This window comes from Chinchilla lanigera, unplaced genomic scaffold, assembly GCF_000276665.1.
Source record: "Chinchilla lanigera isolate Chin_1 unplaced genomic scaffold, ChiLan1.0 scaffold00030, whole genome shotgun sequence".
Lineage (NCBI taxonomy): Eukaryota > Metazoa > Chordata > Mammalia > Rodentia > Chinchillidae > Chinchilla > Chinchilla lanigera.
The window spans coordinates 13706428-13729139 of record NW_004955431.1 but is presented as its reverse complement, the minus strand read 5'-3'; the positions used below and the strand labels follow the sequence as shown (position 1 = coordinate 13729139).

Here is a 22712-nt window from a genome sequence, read left to right as displayed (position 1 = left end):
AACCGAACTCACGACCTTGTGCTTGCCAGGCAGGCGCTTTTGCCGCTGAACTAAATCCCCAGCCCCTGGTGTCATGTATTATCTCACTACTTGCCCATAAGTACACCAGGACCATTACTTTATTATTGGTCTGTAAAAGTACTGCATCTTTTGTTCTCAGGGAAAAAAGAATGTACACTTACCTAGAACAGTTTGGTTAACTTATTTTTTTTTATGAAGTTAGATAATAATTCAAATTGTAGATTGAATATCAAGTTCCCAGTGACTGTGCATAGGAAGATATAAAATATTTTCCTCATTATGACTTTACTTATTGAGGTGTACTTTGACCTGAGTTCTAGCATACTCACTATTTTAAATTTTCCTGGTAACAGTGATAATTAATTCTGCTCATTAAGGAATGTTGCAGTGTCATTAAGAGATCTTCACACATAATATTGATTTTTTTCAAACTTAGCTGAAAGTAGATATTATATATGCTTTGGTTAAAACTTGGTACATTCATCTAAATAATGATTACTTCTAAGATTCAAAGATTTTTTTAACAGTTTCCAGTCAGATTTTATTGGTACATTTAGGTATAGGTAATGATATATATACATGACATAGGTTGATTATTTTTCCTATTTTCCTTCTCGCCCTTCAACCCCTCTTCCCCCATTTACAAAAGGTCAGTTTTCACTTTTCCTTCTGTTCTCATTTTTTGTACTTTTCCTTTCTTTCCTTTCCCCCTCTATCCTCCCTTGTTCTGCTCCCATCTGAACATTTTCTTCCTATTATATATTTTGGTCCTTATTTATACTTTGGATTTCTCGTACCAGAGAAACTATGTGATATTTACAGGTATATCTGGTTTATTTCACTTAATATTATGGTCTCATGGTGCATCCACTTATCTAAAAATGTCTCAAGCTTATCCTTCTTTATGACAGAGTTGTACTCCATTGTATAAAAAAACCCATGTCTTCATTATCCATTCACCAATTGATGGGCATTTGGGCTGTTTACAAGAACTGATGATCACAAACTATGCCACTATAAACATGGGTATGCCTATATTGCTGTGATATGATGCTGTTATTTCTTTTGGGAAGATACCAAGAATAGCTGGGTCCAGTGGAATCTCTAGTCCTAGTTTTGAGAAATTTCCCCTCTGATTTCCACAATGGATGTGCCTGACTACACTTCCATCAACAGTGGAAAAGGGTTCCTTTTTCCCCACAGACCCACCAACACTTGTTATTGGTTGATTTCTTGGTAATAACCATCTTTCGGGAGTGAAATGGAATCACAGCATTGTTTTAATTTGCATTTCACATTTGACCAATGATGTTGAACATTTTTCTATTTCTTCAACTATTCATTTCAGATTCCCATTTTTGGATTGGATCTTTAAACTTTGGGGGTCTGATTGTTGTGAGTTCTATGTTCTACATAGTAGCTCTTTGTCTGAGGAGCAGCTGGCAAAACTTTTTTTCCTACACCGTGCTTTGTCTCTTCACTCTGTTGACAGTTTCTCTTGCTATGAAAAGCTTCTAATAAAATGAGATCCCAGTTGTTGATTCTTTGGGATAGTACCTTTGAGATCAGGGTTTTGTTCATAAAATCTTTGCCTACGCCAATATCTTCAAGAGTTCTACCTATTCTATTTTCCAGGAGGTTTAGTATTTCTGTGTTGATATTTTGATCTTTGATCTATTTTGATTTTAGTTTAGTGCATGATAAAAGATCTGGGTCTAGTTTTAGTCTTTGGGTTGAGAAGTCAGCTGTGATCTTGATGTGCTTTCCTTTATAGATCATTTGTTTCTTTTTTCTAACAGCTTTCAATATTCTGTTCTTATGCTGAATTTGTGGAATTTTGACTATGATATGCCCTGCTGTGGATTTTTTTTGATCATGGCTAATTGGCATTCTATATGCCTCACTTATCTGCATGTCAAATACTTTTTCCAACCAGGGACGTTTTCTACCATAACATCTGTGAACAGTTTTTTCATATCATTTGTTCTATTAACAACTTTTTTCATTGACTCCAATCAATCTTATTTTCTTTACATCATCTAACAGCTGCTGGCTTGATTTCTTGTGGTCCCTTACTGTTTTTAAGACATTTTTCCTTTCATGATCACTAACTACAAGCCCTCCTATATCATTCTTATGTCTGAGATTCTGTCCTCACATTGGTTTATTCTGCCCTCACATTGGTTTATTCTGCTGAGGATACTTTCAATGGAATTTTTAATCTCCTGGATATCTGCTTAAATCTGTTTTAGGGATTCCATTTGTTTCCTATGTTAGGCATTCATAGTTTCCATCATTTTTGTAAGCTCCTCTTTCTTTATGTGTATCTGCTCTAGGGTGACCAGACATGTTTTTCATTGTGGTCACCATCTCTGTAGTTATCTGAGAAATTATTTCTGATTTGATTTTTTTCTAGAGCCTTGTTCATTTGTTTTGTTGCTGCCACTTCAGATATATCTTCTCTCACTATAATAGTATTTCAGACATGTCATAATTAGCCTGTTCAGAATGTTTGTAGAAACTCACAAAATGCCACCACAGAATAGGAATAAACCCTGACATAGCCTTAAGTTATTAGCAACCATTTAGAAAATAACTTTATTCATAAGATATTTGTCTTCTTGAAGTAATTTATATTGTCTGTTCTATTACCTTAAAATCTTTTTATTGTGAAATATATGTAGCAAATATAAAGAAAATCTATAAAACAAAGATTAACAAACTGTTGTACAATAAATACCATATAACTGCCATCTAACCCAGAAACCAGTCTTTTGAACTGCCTTTAGTAGAATGATGTTTTGTGTTTGCTGCCTTCATTGTGTGTCCTACAATCTCTACTGTAAGGAGAGAGTTTATCTAAATTTCAGAGATTCTTAGTTCTCCTTCAACTTTTATAGCCACAATTACCCTTCCTAACTATGGGTTGCTTGTAATTAACTCTGTCACTTATGGGAGCCTCAGGCTAATAGTCTTAGAAAACAAAAAACAATGGCTTTTAGAATGTTTTCTTTTGTTTTTCTTTTTTGAAAATTAATGATCAGACCAGTTGTATCTGAAAAGTAGTTTGGATAATTTTGTGTGTGCATTCCTTTCTCTTTAGGTATTTCAAAGATCTTCTGTTTTTATTCTCTTAGCCTTAAGATCTATCCTGGTTTAAAACCCATGTGGCATTATCACTTGTTATGATTATTATTATTTTTCTTTCAAGTAAAACAAATACATGACACTCCTTGAGAATAGGGGTGATGTTTTTGTATTTGTTCTCATTCACCAGATCAAACTGTGAAATTCCATGCATATAGTAGACAGCCCATTCATCTTTATCTTTTAGGTACGATTTGAATTTTTCCATTACTAGATTTTTCCTCCAACTTAAAAATACATTTTCCCATAGTTATTAACTTAAAACTATTTAAGAGAATGACAGCAGAAACCTTTGGAAATGGGTTTTGGAATATTTTTGTCATGTTTGGAATCTGAGTTCAGAAATTATTTACTGCCACTGTCAGAAATAATTGATTGTGCTATGTTATTGTTCAAATACAATTTGGTACTGTAGAACCGTAGGGTATGCAAGTTTGCTGGGAACTACTAAGCCTGAGGAAATGGAACTTTCATCCACCTAATTTAACAGCTAAACCATTTTGAGAGGGTCTCAGCACTGCTAGATCTGCTCCCTAGTCTGAAGGAAGTGTGGAGCATCTTGTTGTATAAGGGACGGAGGGAAAATTGAACTCTGTCAAATCTCAAACGTCAAATCCATGTGAAATGGCACTCATTGTACTTGCACTCTTGGATGCTAGAGGCCCCTGTTTACAGTGACCCTCCTACTGCTTACTTGGTAAATCATGTATGGTTTCTTCCTAGATTCCCTGCTGTCAAGAAAAAATTTATGGCAGAACTAAAAGAATTACGGCACAAAGAACAGAGCCCATATGTGGTACAAAGCATTATCAGCTTGATAATGGGGATGAAATTCTTTCGAATAAAGATGTATCCAGTGGAGGACTTCGAGGCCTCTCTTCAGTTTATGCAGGTAAAGCCCTAGGCAGAGACCCAAGAGGCCATTGATTTGAGCCATTCCTTTTATCAAAATGACACACCTGGAATGTGAGAACCTCTTACAGGCAGTACCCAACTTACAGTGGTTCAACTTATAGTATTTCAAGTTTACGATGGTGCAAAGGCTGTATACACTTAGCAAAAACCTTATTTCCATCTTGAATTTGGTTGTTTTCTTAGCTATTATGCAGTCTGATCCTCTCTTATGACTCTGGGTAGCAGCAGCCATCACCACTCCCAGTCAGCTCCATACTGACTGGCAGAAACAATGGATGCTCATGACTATGCTCTACTGCTAAGTGGTAAATGCAGTTTCTTTTTACAGTAATTTTAATTAATGTTGGGCTTATGGGATATAATACCATCATGAATCAAGAAGCATCCGTACTTGACAACATAGGGAGAAAAAATTCCTGCCTTAATAATTCATGAAGAGCCTTGGAACTGAATAGAGTTGCAGAGACATAACTTCAGTTTTAAATTTTCATATCATCTTTGAAGTTGGGTATGAATAGAATTTCTTTTTTGTTAATTTATTTCAGTCATTGGTGTATATTGCTCTGTGAATAAACTGTAACTGACTTTTTTACTTTTTAGAATTGATAGCATTAGGTTTACTACATCAACAGTACAGGCAGGAGAACTTTATTCAAGATAGAAATCTGTTTTATTCTTACTGTTGAAAGGAACCTTAATTTTTTAAAAAAATCAACCAAACCATACAGGTTTAATGTCAGCTGACCAGAATTCATCATGTTATATAACAAAAAAATTGTTCCTAGTGAAGACTTCACAAAACACATAGTTCTATCAAGGGCTTATAGAACTTTAGGATTTTAAGGGATTTTTCTAATGCTACTGTAAATTAAATTAGAGGATGATCTTACTAAAGAGTTTAAATACAGGGATTATGAATACAGGCTGTGCCACTTCATGACCAAACAGGCTATAACCACAAAGATGGGTGATGAGTATAGGTGAGGATATAGATGAATTGGAGCCCACGTGCACTGATAGTATAAAGATAAAACAGCACGTTTGCTTCGGAAAATATCCTGGCAGTTCCTTAGATGACTAAATGTAGAATTATCAAATAATCCAGAAATTTCCCTTCAAGGTATATACCCAATAGAAGTGAATGTACGTGTCCACACAAAAATTTTAACATGGATGTTCATAGGAGCATTATTCACAGTAGACAAAAAGTGGAAACAACCCAGATATCTCTAAACTGATGAACAGATGTGCAAAGTACAGTATGTCCATACAGTGGATGATACGGCTCTACAAAGGAAGTCCATAGGGACAGAAAATAGATTAATAGTTGGCCTGTAGCTGAGGGTGAGAGGTGGATAGAAAGATTGGGGGGTATCTAGAGAGTGTAGAGCTTTTGGCCTCATTAAAAAGTCCTAAATGTATTTGTAATAACCCATAACTCTGAATGTACTGAAAACAATTAATTGAACACTTTAAATGGGTGAATTAGGTATGCAAGTAGTATCTCAATAAAGCTGATACATACAAGGGAGAGAAGGAGCAGTGGGTACTGTATATCAAACTTCTTGGGTTTGAATTCAGGTCCCAGTACTTACCAGGTCTGTCACCTTGGCCTGTCACACTTAGCTCCTCCTTCTTCCTTCTCAGTCTCATTTATTTATGGGCCAGGTAGTGGCAAAGACATTGCCCTGAGAGAATGATTCCAATGTAAGTACTCAGTCATGTTATTTCTGTTGCACTCTGGAATTGATAATAGACATGTTATGTGCTTGAATGACTTGAGAAAGTATTTACATACAAATGCAAAATAAAATAGAAAAAGGACCATGATCCTGGTAACTGTATAGCTCCATTCTATAAAGGAAAGTGTCAGTGGCTTACTTCCTTTAGTGTTCCCCAACCTAGGCAGAGATCTGAATATGATATTGATGGACTAAGAAACTTTGCAACTGTTTTTGGCAGTCTTCCCAATAGCGACTGCAGTAAAGGTTTAGGAACTAATATAGCACATCATCAAATACATGTCATTTTGGACTCTTAAAAAATATCTCCAAGTAACCACTATAAATTACTAGCATAAAGCTTGGAAGGAGAGAGACACTGGCAGAATTCAATTGGTGACTTTCCTGCACACCCAATCCATGTGCTACCAAAAGTAGTTTTTCATTGACTGTAGCTGCTTGTATCAGCAGTATCTTCACAAGCAAAGACACCCTTGCTGAGGAGCTATTCCAAAAGTTTCCTGGTCTGTAGTGGAGAAGGAAAGTATTCCATACTTGCTTATGAAATGATCAGAATAATAAATACACCTGAAATGTCAGGGTGAACAACTAAACATTTCTTTCCCAAGGCTTTCAAGCTTAGGGACTAAAATAAATTTACTGTCTTTTGCCTTTCTTCCCGTATTTACCTTCCCTGGGGATCTGTGTTTGTGGGCTAATCAAAGACCCAGAGCCCCATACAGGGTAGGGAATCAATAGAAATATATAGGTATATATTTGTATATATAGACTGAACTGACCAGTAATCGAGTGGGCAAATGTGTGCTTACTGGTTACAGATGCTCTGCCCTTTTCAAGGTAGTGATTTGAAATAGAAGTGGAAAGAGAGAGATAAAACTAGCCTCGCAAAATCTCTCTGAGACCCTTGGAAGCATTGAGAGTTCAGTATGAATGTTGAAACCAGTGATTTTTAAACTGATTGTCAGATATGCTGTGTTGGTATTTGTGATTGAGTTGAAAACTATTTACTTAAGTTTGTTTAAATACGTTTCACATGCACACTTTAATCTACTTTCCTTCCCTATATTCTTTGTGTGCTTCCTAGGAATGTGCACATTATTTCCTTGAGGTCAAAGACAAAGATATCAAACATGCGTTGGCTGGACTTTTTGTGGAAATCCTCGTCCCAGTTGCTGCTGTGAGTTACATTTTAATTTCTAAGAACTTCTTGAAACTGGATCACAGATTCAACAATTTCATTAATAAAATACTCACATGCATCTCTATTTCAGGCTGTTAAAAATGAAGTAAATGTTCCCTGCCTCAGAAACTTTGTGGAAAGCCTATATGATACCACCCTGGAACTTTCTTCTCGAAAGAAGCATTCCTTGGTTAGTAACTATGAGAAAATTCAAAAACACAAACAAAACTGCAGAGATTAAAATTCCTAGGCAAAAATCTACTTGAGAGTCCTAAGGATGCTACAGAAGGGAGAATTACCTACAGCTGTCTCCAAAAGACTGTTTTCAAACTTGGGAAATTACATTTAGTACTGACAATGAACCACCGTAAGTAAAGTAAGGGGATTAGATCTTGTCACCTCACCTGACCCTTCTGGTCCTGCTGTTTATTTTTAAAATGGGTTCAACTTGATTTTTGTTTGAATTTTTGGAGATTTTTTTTCCTATCTGAAGGCTAAAGTTTATAATAACAGTTTCTCTTCTGAATCCCCAAGAGCTCGCAATGGCTAATTCCTATCCTGATAATCAGAATCCAAATTGAACTAGGCAAGAAAGGGAGACAGGAAATAGTTCCTCACAGACAGGGTTTTAGAAGGCTGGGAAAACAATTCTTGGGAAGGCTTTGATGCTGAAAAACAGCATTGAGTCTTTTAAGTCACCACTACCTTTTTCCCCTATGGTAAATAATAGTCTGATTTATAAATTATCAAATGGTGTGACCTCTGTAATTGTGATAGTCTATGGTCAAGTATAAACACCACCACCATAATATGAATATGTATTGAGTAGATATTTTTGCTCATAGTAATGACATTTGTCTGCATTATTATTATTTTGTTATTTCCATGGGCATGGTGACTGACTGTGGGACATTTTTTTAGATTGCTATTGAGTATTAGATTTGTGAATTAATTTGGAGCAGTAGTTCAAAGTCCTTAAAACTAGTTAAATTAAAGAAGTAAAACACTGTACGGTGGATATAGCTTAGTGGCACAGTGCCTGCCTGGCAAGCACAAGGTCCTGAGTTTGATTTCCGGTAAAAAAAAAAAAAAAGAAGAAGAAGAAGAAGAAGAACGAGAGGAACACTAAGTTATTGAATTCTTGAGCACTGATTCTCACCTATGGCAATTGTTTCTTGCTAGTCCAAATGAATAGGTGAGCCAGTTACGTTTTTGTTTAAATCTTGACCAGCCTAATTTCTTGGGGAGCCATAGAGGTGTTACACTATTTGGCTGAGTAGAGTGGCAGTGTGTTCTGAATGTAGGCTTCTTGGGTTCCTGCCCGTGAGTTTTTGTGTGCTCCAGCTGCTGTGGGAAGCTGGGCTAGTTAGGCAGGAAAAGCCCAGTCGCACCTCTGTTTATTTGGATGTAAGCAGATTCCTCCCATAGTTAAATTTGTCTTGGTACAGTTTACCAATGCAAAAACATTTCTTCTAGGGATCTTCCTTAATTACAGGAAGGTTGCATGCAAATGAAAACATACAAACCTACCTTTAAGATAGTAGATGCTGCTAAGTGAAACAGCCAGTAACACTTTTTAAATGAGTGCTTTTCTCCTTGTTTTCTGGAATTGAGAGTTGTCTAAAATGGTGAGTTTATTTGTAAAGTTCATTAAGGAAGACAGAGTGAATCAGATTTTCATATTACTGTTCATGGAACATTACTGTACACTATCCATAGTTATAGATTGTTCCATGCCCAGCATTATCAGAAAACATGTGCAAAATATTCATCCCTGCTTGTTCACCCATGGGCCTTCTTGTGTTATATAATATGTTGTTTAATTCAACCTTATAGGGCTGCAGAAGGAGGCAGCGAAATAATAGGTGCAGAGAATGCATTACCTAGTCCCTTAATACAGTATCAGTCATCCTCTAGGGCTCATGTGTGAGTCAGTGGTAGAGAACATGCCTTGCCTGGAGAAGGACCTGGGTTCCATCACCAGACATGCAAAAAAGAAAAGGTGACACATTCACACTGTGACCTTGTCTCCTTTCTTCCAGGCTTTGTACCCCCTGGTGACCTGTCTGCTCTGCGTCAGTCAGAAGCAGCTGTTCCTGAACAGATGGCATGTGTTCCTCAACAACTGCTTATCTAACCTGAAGGTGGGTATTTGCCCACTCAACAAAAAAATCTTCTATAAAACTTACAGTATAGTTCTCAGGCTAGTATATGTGCTTCTGACTAGAGATAAGAGAAATCACTTCAGATTAGGGAAAAATAAATCTGTTCTAATAAAGTCTGCTAAAGATATCTAATGCTGCTTTATAAACATGTGAATAGATCTATTTATCTAAATGAAATAAAAATAACAGCCACATTTAACTGATAGAAGCACATGAATTAATTTCTTGTGCTTACCTAGTCTTCCTCTGTCTCCTTCAGTTTAAGAACATAGCTCCATTCTGTGGAAGGATTGACCTAGTAACAGACCACACTTGCCTCTGTCACTGGTGTGTGTAATTACTTCAGGGTATTCTGTTTCAGCTACATGACAGTACTAAGTGTCCACTGCTGCCCAGGTAGTCAGCACGGGGCCAACTGATGTCCACAGTAAACTCATGGTCCCTGAGACTACAGAGCCCACAGTGGTAACAGTTATAATCAGTGTCAAAAGTAGGCTGTATAGCCTTGAAGTGGTAAATGTTTTAAATTTCAGTGAACTATTGATAAATAAGCCCCTCCCTATTCTAAGTACAATGCAATGCATTCTTCATACTCTTTCCTAGTTATGTCCGAAGTTGTGGGTTTGGTGTTTTTGTTGATAGGTTTGGTATTTGCTATTTTCAAATTTTAGAAAACATTTAGTTGTAAAAGTTTATATGTGCTCATACATGTTGCCTTGTTTTGTATTTTTCTCTAAGACACTTAGTGAAGTGGTTAAGATTAATTACATTATTTTGGCATTTACCATAATTGCACAATAATCTGCATTAGAACCATTTTGAAGACCAACTGTGTACTGACTCTAAAAGCTGATTGTGAAATACAAGATTAGAATCATTCATTTTCTTCAAATTGGCAGTGAAATATAATAGCAGTGAATAGAGAATGAAGCTTTTGAATTCTCCAAAAAGTGAAATGTTTTTAGGGTTATCAACGGTTATATAACAGCCGCTTTAAGGTACTTTGTTTGAGGATTTATCCATCTGCCATACAACCCTAAAGGACAGCCCAATGTTATTTTGTTATTTCCAGTTTTCAGTATCTAGTTACTAATCCAAGTTAATTTCTTTTACAGTTTACACAAACAGAACATAATCATTTCTTCAAAACAAAAAGAGAAATGATTAAGAATGTTTACACTGAGCCTTTCTGTATGTGTTATGTCTGATGAGTGTGGGGGTAAAATATAAATATTTCACATAACAATTTACTGCTGTGGCCAAAAAGGCTATGTACTGTTTTGGTCCAAATTGGATTTTGAAACATGGCAGACCATCATATTTTGGAACTTAATTATTTCTAGGTCATAATATTGTTTAGAGCGCTAGTCAAAGCCTACCAGAAAGGCTTACTAAGAGGATTATGAACTACACTAAAGAGGATTGGATCTAGATGCTGACAATGTCTCACTACGCAGACATTTGCCCATTAGGATTTCTTTAAACAGAGGCAGTAAGATTAGAAAAGGCATGTAGAGTAGTTCAGCAAAAGTTTATAGTGTCCACTGTCTGAGGTGCCAGAGAAGAGGCTTGAAGTGAGAAGAATGTGGGAAGGCCAAGTGTATAAAAGGAGATACAGGATTAGAGTACTTGCCCTTGAAGAGCCTAGCATTTCACTGATGGTTATGTAATAGAGACTTACAGTATTTGATACAGACAGTGAGGGATGCAAAGTTGGGAGCAGGTATATACCTGTGTGACCTGTAAAGGTCTTATTTCCCGTGAAACATGAAAGCCCAGTGTCTTGGTTACTTTTCTCATTGCTGAGACAAAATACCTGATGCCCAGAATTAAAGAAGGAAAGGTTTATTTAGCTCACAGTTTGTGAAGGTTTCAGTCCATACTCATCTGGCTCCAAGGCAGAGTGGCACATGGCAGAGGGCAACCATTCATGGAGGCAGAAGACAGCAAAACAGCAAGAGCAAAAAGAGAGGAGCAGCAGAGAGCAAGCCTCTTCCTTTCCCTTATATTGTATGCAAACTACCTGCCCCAGGGTGATGTAGCACTCACACCCATAATCCTAGCACTGGACCATGAATCAATCAAGAACTCTAGAAGCCCGCCCCAGGACTGCATGAGGCTTGAGGGGGGGCATCTTAGACACAAACCATAACACCCAGTGTGGTGGCACACTCCTATAATTCCAGCTACTCAAGGGACTAAGACAGGAGATTCACAAGTTCAAGACCAAGCTGGGCAATTTAGGAAAAAAGAAGTAGGAGCCAACCAATCATTTTACATATCATTAGTACCATATACAGAAAACAGTCCACATCTCCTCACAAATCCTCATTAGAGAAGATATACTTTAAAAAGTAATATGGCTTTAGAAATATACTCTGCCTTGATAGCTTCAATATTTCATACTCTTTAGAACCAGCCACATCATTTCTTAATTGGCCACCCACCCAGCCCTTCCCCATATATATCTTCCAGCAATCTGCCCTCCCTGCCCTAACTCTCCCAGGTGCTTCAGGATAATGAACCTAATGTCAGTGTCTTCCACGTAGACCTTGGTGGCCATCTTTGAAATGTTCTGCAGAGGTGAGCCACCAGGATGGCCGTGTGCATAAGCAGAGGTGGGTGTGACCACAGTCACATGCTTTCGAAGATACCAGCTCTCAGAATCAGCATTCACTCAATGTCAGTGTCCTTGGTTTTTTTGAGTATTGGTCTGTCAGAACCAGCCTGCTCTGGGAATGCAGACTTGAATTCTTTAATATTTATACTTAATTAACCTAGTCAATAATATCAGCAATAGGCCATAGTAAGGTAATGAGAAATCCATGGCATCTTTTCACCAAAATAGTCACATCTTTCAGGAACTCTTGGTCCGTGGTGACCAGTTGTTTTCTATGTCATTCATGTCAGACTTTGAACACCCTAGAGGTTTTTGAAAATGATGCATTATCTTCATATCTGCCATACGACATCTAACTCTGAGGAAAGGAAATACGCTTTGTGAACTTGATGTAATCGTACTTTTAAAATAGAACATTTGTTACATTCATAACTGTGTGCTAGCTTCTTATCCTGAAAAATAGATGTAATTGAGTCTTAAAAGTGCTTCTTTTTATAAAAAATGGATGTAATATTGAGTGAAACCCAGATTATTAAAAAAACTGAAAAAGCTTGAAGATATGAAAGCATTTATTATATGATTAATAATAACAGCTCTTATTAATTGGCAATCTATTAAGAGCCAAGTGAGGGGTTAAGGCTTTATATACATTGTCATGGAGCATGACACTGCCACAAGCTCCCTTGAGCTCATGAGTTTATGGATGTTATTTTTATTTTTCTAAAAATTTTACTCAGACAGCAATACTTCTTCTGAAAATTAAACATTATTCAAGGTAGTTTCATAACTGGAGAAAGCAAACACAAACTAAGAAATCTCCTTGTTTTAGTCCCTACTTGGGCGAAGATGTGAACTCATTCATTGGTTTAGTTAGCCAGTGGGTCAGCTAAATAACTTTGTAATTTAGTGGAAGAAAAAGATGATAAGCAAGAAATAAAATATGACAACTAAAACTTCAGACATTAATAACTGCTCTGAAGAAAATCAAATAGGGTATTGCAATAGGGAATGATGCATTCAAGGAGGGCCAGTAATAGATTCAGTGAGGTACTTTGATTTCCACTAAGAATCCCAAAACAAGTGTTGCCATAAATAGGATATACAATGAAAATTGTCTTCTGCACTTAATATATGTTTATGTTTAATAATTATAATGCTATCTAAAGAGTACTTTTGAAAAATCATTTCATATAATGTTATTAATGATATCTTCATTTTATAAATAGAAATACTGATTAAGGACTCCACAATTGTTACCTGAATGTTTAAAACACACAACATCATTTATTTAAAAATAATACTATTCTCTTTGTAAATACCATGATACTATACCAATGGTATAGTATCAGCTGTCATAAATACTAGTTTTCTGGATGAAATTACTCTGTGTAGTATTAACCTTATTTCTATAATCTTAAGAAAATCTCATTCTTGAATGAGAAAATCTTATTCAGCCATTACAAAGAAAAATAAGCTCCATACATCGTCAGAACAGCAATTCTAGAGATTATCATAACCTTTCATAATATGTCATTTGAATAATATGCAGTCGATATGAAGACCCTATCACCAGCCATTGGTGAATTTAACCATCCCCATTTTTCACTACCAATTCCATCTTCACTTGATCTTAGCCAAAAGGCCAAGAAGCAATTGCCAATTCTATCTTAACTAAACTAGAAGAACAATTTAAAGAAAATAAGCATGTCATTGGGCAAGGTGACATATCAGTGAAATCGGTAAAGGGCACTGAGGTGAGATGCCATCAGTCTAGGAAAGATCTGCTCTAAAGACCACTGTTTTTCTGAACCATTTTATCAAGAAACCTCAGAGCTACAATAAATACAAAAACAAGTGGCTGGGGATTTAGCTCAGTGGCAAAAGCGCCTGCTTGGCAAGCGCAAGGTCATGAGTTCGGTTCCCGGTACCGGAGAAAAACCAAAAAAAAAAAAAAAAATACAAAAACAATTAATTAATGTAGTCACAGATTTCAACAGAAGAATAGTCTTTGATTGCGTAGCTGAAGGCTTTGATAGAAATCGGTGGTATGAGAAAATGCTAAAAAAAATCTACATCCTGAAAATACACATCAAGCATCTGTTAGTGGCTAAGCAGGGACTGCAAATACAAATGAGGAAGAGGTCCTTTGCCCAAGGAGAGGCAATCCAGTAGGTCCCAATGGCATGTATAGGCACCCTGTGTATAACATTAAGCTGAAGTGGAAATGTTAATACTGTACTGTGAGACAGTGGGGCCAGATTGCCTATGTTTAAATTCTGGCATTGCCATTTATGAGACATGTGAAATTTTCCAGATTATTTGACTTCCCTATGTCATGAATTCCTCATCTGTAAAATGAAATATTAACAGTATCTACTTCATGTTTTTATGAGAATTAAAATGAGTCTACACATATAAATCAGAATTGTCAGCTTTTCATCACCCTAACAAAATACTGGAGATAATTAATTTAAAAAGAGAAAAGGCTTCACAGGCATTTTGACTCAGTTTTAGAAATTTCAGTCCATAATTAAGTAACCCCTTTTTAGCTCAGTCCAGTAGCAAGACAGCATATCATGTTGGGAACTTGTGGCAGAGCCAAACTGCTTACATCAAGAGAAGTAAGAGGCCCAGGTCCCACAGTCCCTCTTGAGGGCACAAGCCCCTAATGACCCAAAGCCCCTAATGACTAGCCTTCTACTAGGCCCTGTCTCCTAAACGCAGTATCTCCAAATAGCGCCACCCTGGAACCAAGCCTGTAACACATGGGCCTTTGGAGGATACTTATGCAAACGATAGCAAGCATTGGCAAGAATGCCTAATATAATATACATTCTAATTTCTAGAAAAAATACACTTATTAAAGTAGAAGTCCCAGCTGTAATTTGCTAGCCTGATAATTTTGAGCAATTCATTAGGCCTCTCTCAGTTATAAAATCCCTCAGTTGCTATCATGTTATAGGAAAGAAATCTGGAAAGACCAAAATGCAAATGAGTGCAAGGTCCTTATTGCTGTCATTACAATATCATGAAGATGAGCTGCAGTGACAAGCCAAGGCTTACCTTTTGTATAGGTTCCGTATGAAGAAATCTTGCTTATGCATCAAGTTCTTCAGCCACTACTCACGGTTTTTGTTTTTAATATTAACCTGCTCTGTTATAGTCACTGAGCACACAAAGATGAGCAAACCAAAATAATCTGGAACTTACATGCTGATAGGAAATATGCAAATAAAGGAACAGAAGCATGTTCTAGGAAATTGTAGGGGCACCGGACAGCCTCTCCTGGGTCTGGGGAAAGGAGTGGAGGGGTAGGGAACATAAGAGAAGTAACACCTAAGTTTCACCAGGCAGTACAGATCTTCCAAGTTGACGAAGGGTAAGAGGCATCTGAGACATTCAAGAAACTGTGAAAAGCATGTTACTGTCTGAGGGGCAGTGCCATCAATGGCACTGGGATGCCAGACACAAAAGGTGCTTCATGTGCCCTGTTACGGAATTTGTGCGCTGCAAGGTAGGTCACTGGAAGCCACTGAAGCATTTTAAATGCAAAGAATTAAATCATCATGCTTGTATCTTAAGAATATCATTTGACTATGAGAATGAAAGTGAGGCAAGAAATTGCTTTAGAAGGCAATTGCTGTGATCAGTAGTTTCATCCTGAAATGCTAAAAAATCAATTACAGGCAGAAGAAAATAAAAGCCTAAGTCAGCCTCTTTGCACTGTAGGCTCTAAGATGCCCCCAAATGGAGAGCAGAAGAGATAGGAAAATATTTTTTAAAAGTTGAAGTTAAAACCAAAGACACTAATATGTTGTTCAAGATGCACAAGATCAGTAGAAGGATAGAGTGAGGCTCAGAAGTGAGGAACGAAGGTGATGTCCATCAGATTACGAAACCCACGCCCTCCCTCTGACCGATGTGCTACTGCCTGGATGTCCTCAGCAGGGACTCTGCCTGCCTCTGCTCCTCTCTCCACATTGCAAATGCAGGATTTCCTGAAACTCTGCTCTCAGCGTCTCCCTGTCACCTGCTGAGTAGCCTGACCCCCTCATGGAGGGTCCCTGTGTTGCTCTTAAGTGTTATGAGCTGCTGCTCCTCCACCTGGCACCCTGCTCTGACCTTCACCAGCACACAAACTATTTGCAGACTCCAAGAAATGACCTCTTTTCAGCATCTCTCTCAGCCTCTACCTATAAAGCACTTCCTCCCACCATTAGTTTTATAGTTTTCAGAGCTTTCATTACCAAACAGGGCCCAGTGTAGCCACTCACATATTCGTTCAGTGAATTAATGAATGGACAGTTCATCTGAGTTTTCATCTGCTTCTGGAAACCTTTCTAGACACTTCTGTACCCTAGTTCCCCTCTCCACTAATCTTTAATGCTGTCTTGGACTTGACTGTTTTTTGTCCAGCTCTCATCCCCCATAGATGGAGAACATCCTAATGAAAAGGATGATCTTCCTGCATGGTGTCTAGCACACATCAATTTCAATAAATACTGGGGGTTAATCAGATGAGATTGGTGGGAGGGAGGAAGGGGTTAGGAAATCAAAATGATAATAGTGTTTAAATGACATAATTAACAATGCAAAGAACAGATGGATTCTCCTGTTGGTGCCGCAGGATTTATTCTCTAGGGTGGAGGGAAAGGGCAAGCTCTAAACTACTCACACTGGCTTAAGAGAAAATGAACTGGCTTCCTTCAGAATTACTGTGGTGCAGGCTCATAGCCATGTGGGTTGCTCCTCATGGATTATTTATCCAATAAACAGTGGCAGGCGGTTACCCTTGGAGTAGCAGATGATGAAGTGCACCTTGTCACCCACAGGCCACCCATTGGGATCTATCTTTCCGATGCATTTAAAGAATCATCTCCATATATTACCATTTAATCAGCAGTCTTACCTTTATTTCTGTTGTAGAATAAAGACCCCAAGATGGCTCGAGTTGCCCTGGAATCACTTTACAGACTACTTTGGGTTTACATGATTCGAATTAAATGTGAAAGCAACACAGCTACTCAGAGGTAAGGAGTTGGCTTCTTGTAACGGTGACCATGTCATTGAGTTAATAGCTGTAAATCACATTACTCATCCATCGCGAAGTGATACTACCTACCCTAACCCAGCTAGAACCTGTTCAGAGCTAATAGTTGCTAAAAGATCTAAGTCCTGAGAACATTTTCAGGCTTTCTGTGGGCATGGCTTGGCAGCCATGACTGAAACTCCCGTCTCTACCAGGAGACAGGTCTACTTCTAGGATTACATGTGCCACTAAGAGGAAACCGCTGTAATTATCTAACTACCTTTAGTTTTCCAGAAATTTTTTTCACAGGGTAATTATGCTAATGGAAGGGATGAAGTGTTTTGTTTTCTTTTTCTGAATTCCCTCTGATACTTAGATAAGATGAAACATCTGCCATCTTCCCTTAAAGAACTGGAGCTCAGCCAATCATGCTTGTTTTCTCTTTTTTTCCCTCTTATCTTCCAGCCGACTTATAAGCATCATCACAACACTTTTCCCCAAAGGGTCCCGTGGTGTGGTGCCGAGGGATATGCCTCTGAACATCTTTGTGAAAATAATCCAGTTCATTGCCCAGGTAATGAGGAAGTTTTTGGCAGTGAGAGTCTTCTAATTGCCTTTAAGTAGCCAGTCTTTGCATGAAGTACCAAAAGATGAAAAGTCTAAAATGATATCTTATGTGTTTAGACTGTATATTTGTACATGTAGCCTGTTCTTTTGCTTCAAAACAAAGTATGACATGAATCTGTCAGATGTTTTCAGTATATCACAAACAGAGAGGCAGAGAGTTCCAGTGACTCATCTGAGACCACAAAACACTATTAGTTAAAAGTCTCTTGACTGTCCATCCCTGACTTTTTCATCCCTCTCTGCTCTGGATTATACAAGTGAAGAGGAAGCAAAAGGTCTGATGTTTAGAGGAAATTTTTTTAAAGAAACATTCGTGAAATTTGAGAGTTAAGTAAGGTTCTAATGTTTATCTGTGAAAAACAATTTCATAGGGAGAATAGCCCTTATCAAGCTGAAGTTGTTCTTTGCCAAAAACTATTCTAAGCACTTTATACATATATCAATTTACTTTGAAACTGGACCATACAACTGTGACATTAAATGTAGACTTTGAACATAATTTATTATTTAGACCCAAGATTCTACTTTTTGCGTGTGTACACAGTTCATGCTAAGCATATGCTCTACTACTGGCCTGCACCCCGAGTCCCACATTTTACTTTGTGCAACATTTTGTGAGTAAATGGTTTCACCCCAACTTTGACCTTGTGATTTACCTAAGAGTAAGAAAAGCCTTTTATTCCAGTTCACCGTCTGCCATGAGCCAGCCCTTCAACCTCAACCAAGGCAGAGAACATATTTTTGTCAGCTGCTTTATTGGTGCAGTGAGAATGGTAATGCTTGCCCAGTATGCCACAGAATATTGTGTAGATAAGGGGAAAAAAATGGCGCTGAAAATACTATTGAACTACAATTGATGCTGATATAAGGATTCAACTGTTACTCCAAAGACTATTTAATATATTTTTGGTGCATTGAAATGTCTCTGTAATATTCAGATTGAAGGAGTAGATGTCACTTGCTCACCAGTGGCAGAATTAATGCAACTTTTCCACATGTAGTTATGTGGCTGAGAACGTGCTGATTATTTTGGAATATATTTTATTCAGTGAACACGTCATCTCTTAGTAATTAGTATAGTACCTTTACTATGTATTCTTTGTTGATCATTCTTAATAAGAAGAATTGCTGGGTTTGCGATGAATCAAATTTTAAGGTTAGAGAAAAGAAGAAAATGGTTGTTTTGCAGTGGTATCATTAAAACTACATACTAAATTGAGTTGCAAGAAGTTAGCAGCGTTACCAAAAGTAGAAGAATGTGGACTGCGTCTAAGCTCAGGCGGCCAAGTGTTTGGGGCTTTTTGTTTTGGGCAGTGTTTTTGTTTGTTTGTTTGTTTGTTTTGGGTTTTGGGGTCTTGTTTTGGGGGGGGTCTTTGTGCCATGGGTCCCTCTGTACTTTTGGAGCTAATTGTGTCTCTTACATAATGAAGCCATTCTTGTACTACATACAAAAACATAAGCGGTTCTGCCAAGTGTTTTTTTTTTAAATGGTATGTTTGTCCCTCAGGAACTCTCTCTAGTCTGTAAAACTAAGCAGTACCTCTTCTCTTTCTCTGTTTGGCACACGTGATCTAAATATGCATCTCATGTTGAATTTGTGTTTTAACATTTCTGTTTTGTTTCCTTTTTTCTTTTCTCCCCTCCAGGAACGTTTAGATTTTGCAATGAAAGAAATCATTTTTGATTTTCTTTGTGTAGGAAAACCAGCCAAAGCTTTCAGTCTGAATCCAGAGGTATGAATGACCCTTTTATGTCCTGCTAACAGAGCATGTATTCACAGAGCCGTACCTCTGCTATGCAATTTTGGGGAACAGGCCCAGGGACAACTTCTTTCAAAGGTCTTCTATTTATTTCTATCCATGTCTAAAGTCCAGTGATGGAGTTTCAGAAGTAAATTTTGGATCAATAGATTGAGTTATGAAAGGTTGAGTACTTCTTTATTGTTTTTGTGTAATAGAGTAATCCTCACCCCAAAAGATAATCTGTTGCTACTAGTTAGGTTATTTTATTTTGGGAAGTAATTGCTTTTATGTGTAACTGCATTAAGGCAGATCAACTAGTATTGGAAAGTGATGCGACAGAGAATAAGTACATATAATAATAAAAATACCAGAACATAGTGAAACTAAATAATGTCTGAACATGTTTCTGTAACAGCATGCCAACTCAGGGGCCAGGCATCTGGTGGCAGTGAATCTATCATGACTATTATAGACAATATGGAGTAGTCAGGCTTATGCAAATGAACAGGATATTCAGTTTTAAACTTTTAAAAACACTGTTAGCCAACAAAAATAGCCCTAGCAAGCCTCCTGTCTGCTGTCCTTTTCCTCTGAGATGGGAGCGAGAACACTGGACCAGAAGCTGGCAGAGCTGGATTTGCCACTTGCCCTGATACTTTTTTTCTAGCTATGTGACATTTACTTCTCTGAAATTCGACCTATTCTCTGATAAAATAGGACAAAATACTGTTCTAGCTCACTTCATGGAAGAGTGATACTGGAAAGAATACATTTCAAACTAGGGAGAGAGCCAGAGGAAAAGAAGATGGTGAGAAAGAAGGAAGGAAATTGCGTACCATAACAAAATTTAAGATTATTTCTAACGCCACTGTGATATTCTTTGGCTCCTTCATTCTCTCAGTGAGGAAGAAGGCCCTGAGCCCAGAGATTCAACATAGGAAGACTGCTGATTCCAGAGGGACCGGGGTATCCCCATGCCCCTCTCCTATCGTACCCTGAATTCTCTTCTTGATGCGAAGGTGCCACATGCCTGACAACAGAACACGGGGCCCCGGGGTCCCGTGATGGGAGTTCTGTCTGGTGGTTAATGACCTTGCAGGGTTCAGGATGGCGGCAGTTGCCGGGACAAAGTGAAGGGCTTTGCAAAGCCAGTGTAAAGCAGGAAGGAGGCCAGGGCTGCTCAGGAAACAGTCTTCTCTTGCTTTGAAGGTTTTAAACATACTTGTCATTTCTCAGTAGTCGTAGTTCTGATGCTTTAACAATCTGTTCTCAGAACTGCTGGGCTACTTATCTAAAAGGAACATGCTAAAAACTACTATTCATTATAATCGCCATCCGTAAAATTTATTCTTGAGTCTTTCTTCAAACTCTGTCAGTGATGAATTAGTTAATTTCTCAATGAAGATCCATTGGAATTATGCTTTAAAAACAAAACTATCAGCAGGGGTAAATATGTGGAAGTTGCGTTTATGTCTCTTGATTTTACAGGGTTGAAGAATAAGCTATTTATTAGTAGTTAATAATTGTATGTCCAAAGACATGTTCAAAAGAAGATGCAAGGCAGACTAGCCTATGGAGCAGATACCATACACTTGATGAAATATGATACAGGACACCGTTTCTCAGGAAACAAATCTAAAGTAGGTCATAAGTAATATTTTGGAAATAGCTCATGGAGCAAGGCCTAGAAATCTAAGGGCTTATCTTATGCAAAGTGGATTGTACCACTATTCAACAGTTAGGTAATTTCCAAGTAATTGTCTTGGCTTAGTTTGGCCCTAGATGACTTTCTGTATCATCATGAGAACTTGTTTACGTGTGAGAAGAACTTCTAGATCATCAATTTTTCTAATTTTTGACTTGGTCTAAAACAATATGGAACTGGCCAGGTGTGGTGTCACACACCTGTGATTGCGGCACTGAGGAGACTGAGGCAGGAGGGTCACCAAAGTTTGAGAAGAGCCCAGGCTACATAGTGAGTTCAAGGCCAACAGATTTAGTGTTTCTGTTTTAATATCTGGATTTTTTTTTTTTTTTTTTTTTGGTACCAGGAATCAAACTCACGACTTTGCACTTGCCAGGCAGACACTGTGCCGCTGAGCTAGATACAGAAAAAAAATCTGATAAAGTCCAACACCTATTCATGATAAAAAAAAAAAAAACTACAGAAATTTGGAATAGATAGTCTTTATCTCAATCTGATAAAAGCCATCTATGACAAACCAACCACCAAACTCATACTAAATGGACAAAAACTGAAAACTTTTACTCTAAAACCAGAAACAAGACAAGGATGTCCACTGTCATCATATTCAAAATAGTTCTGGAAACATTAGCCAGAGCAGTTAGACAAGAGAAAAAAGAAAAGGAATAAGGAGAGGAAAGGAAGAAAAATTGTTATTTGCAGATGACATGATACTCTACATAGAAGGCTCCCAAAACTCTACCAAAAGACATCTAGATTTAATAACCAAATTCAGTAGCATAGCTGGATACAAAGTCAAAACTCAAAAATCAGTTTCATTCCTGTACATGAGTAACAAACACTGAGAGAGAAATTAGGGAAACAACAGCATCCAAAAAAGTGAAATACCTTGGAAAAAAGAAGTAAAAGACCTCTACACTGAAAACTACAGTACTCTGAACTTTCAAAATTGTTATACGGATTTAATGCAATCTCAAGTAATAAAACACCATTAGCATACTTCATAGAACTAGAGAAAACATTTCTAAAATTCATTTGGAACCAGAAGAGACCTAGAATAGCAAAAACAATTCTGGGTAACAAAGGCAAGGCAGGGTCATCACAATCCCTGACTTGAAGTTATACTACAAAACTACTGTGGTAGAAACAGCATGGTACGGGCATAAAAATAGACCTGAGGATCAATGGAACAGAAACCCAACACTATCATTCTTTGAAAAATGATAAGCTAGGCATGATGGAGCATGCCCATAATCCCAGCACCCTGAGAAGCAGAGGCAAAAAGATGGCAAATTCAACCCTAAATGGGGCAACTTAACTACTTAACAAAACCCTGTCTCAGAAAAAAAAAAAAAAAACAATCAATAGGCCCAAAAAGGTAGCTCATTCAGTTGGGCAAAATTTTCTAGGACATAAAAATTATACATTTTAAAAAGAAGTGCATGAATCAAGCACCATCAAAATAAAATGTCTGCACTTTAGTGTGGAGAGTTAACAGGTTGGGAGAAAACATTTGCAAGAAACGTAGTGTATCTGATAAAGTACTTCTACCCAAAATATATTTAAAAACTCCTAGAACTCAAAAATAAGGAAATAACCCATGTTTTAAAAGGGGCTAACCACCTCTCTATTAGAAAAGAAATAAAAATGAGTAGTAAGCCCATGAAAAGACGTTCATGAACCTTAGTCATTAGGAAAATGTGAGATAAAAACTACGGTAAGAGTGCTAGGGAGGATGCAGACCAGCGGGAACTTTACATTTTCCTAGTGCGGGTGCACTGAGAAGAGTGCCTTGTTAGGTCATTTTTCAGAGCCGGTG

General features: G+C 37.6%; 1 protein-coding gene across 6 annotated transcripts in view; it reads left to right on the top strand.

The window, feature by feature from the left end:
- Fry (furry homolog (Drosophila)) overlaps positions 1–22712 on the top strand; it is a 341220-nt gene that overhangs the window by 174196 nt on the left and 144312 nt on the right. For all 6 annotated transcript variants that reach the window (XM_005387722.2, XM_005387724.2, XM_013515820.1 and 3 more), the window contains exons 8-14: positions 3892–4060; positions 6910–7002; positions 7097–7195; positions 9048–9149; positions 16717–16820; positions 17285–17393; positions 19093–19179. In XM_005387722.2, coding sequence (XP_005387779.1) covers positions 3892–4060; positions 6910–7002; positions 7097–7195; positions 9048–9149; positions 16717–16820; positions 17285–17393; positions 19093–19179 — 763 coding nt within the window. The remainder of the gene's footprint in view (positions 1–3891; positions 4061–6909; positions 7003–7096; positions 7196–9047; positions 9150–16716; positions 16821–17284; positions 17394–19092; positions 19180–22712) is intronic.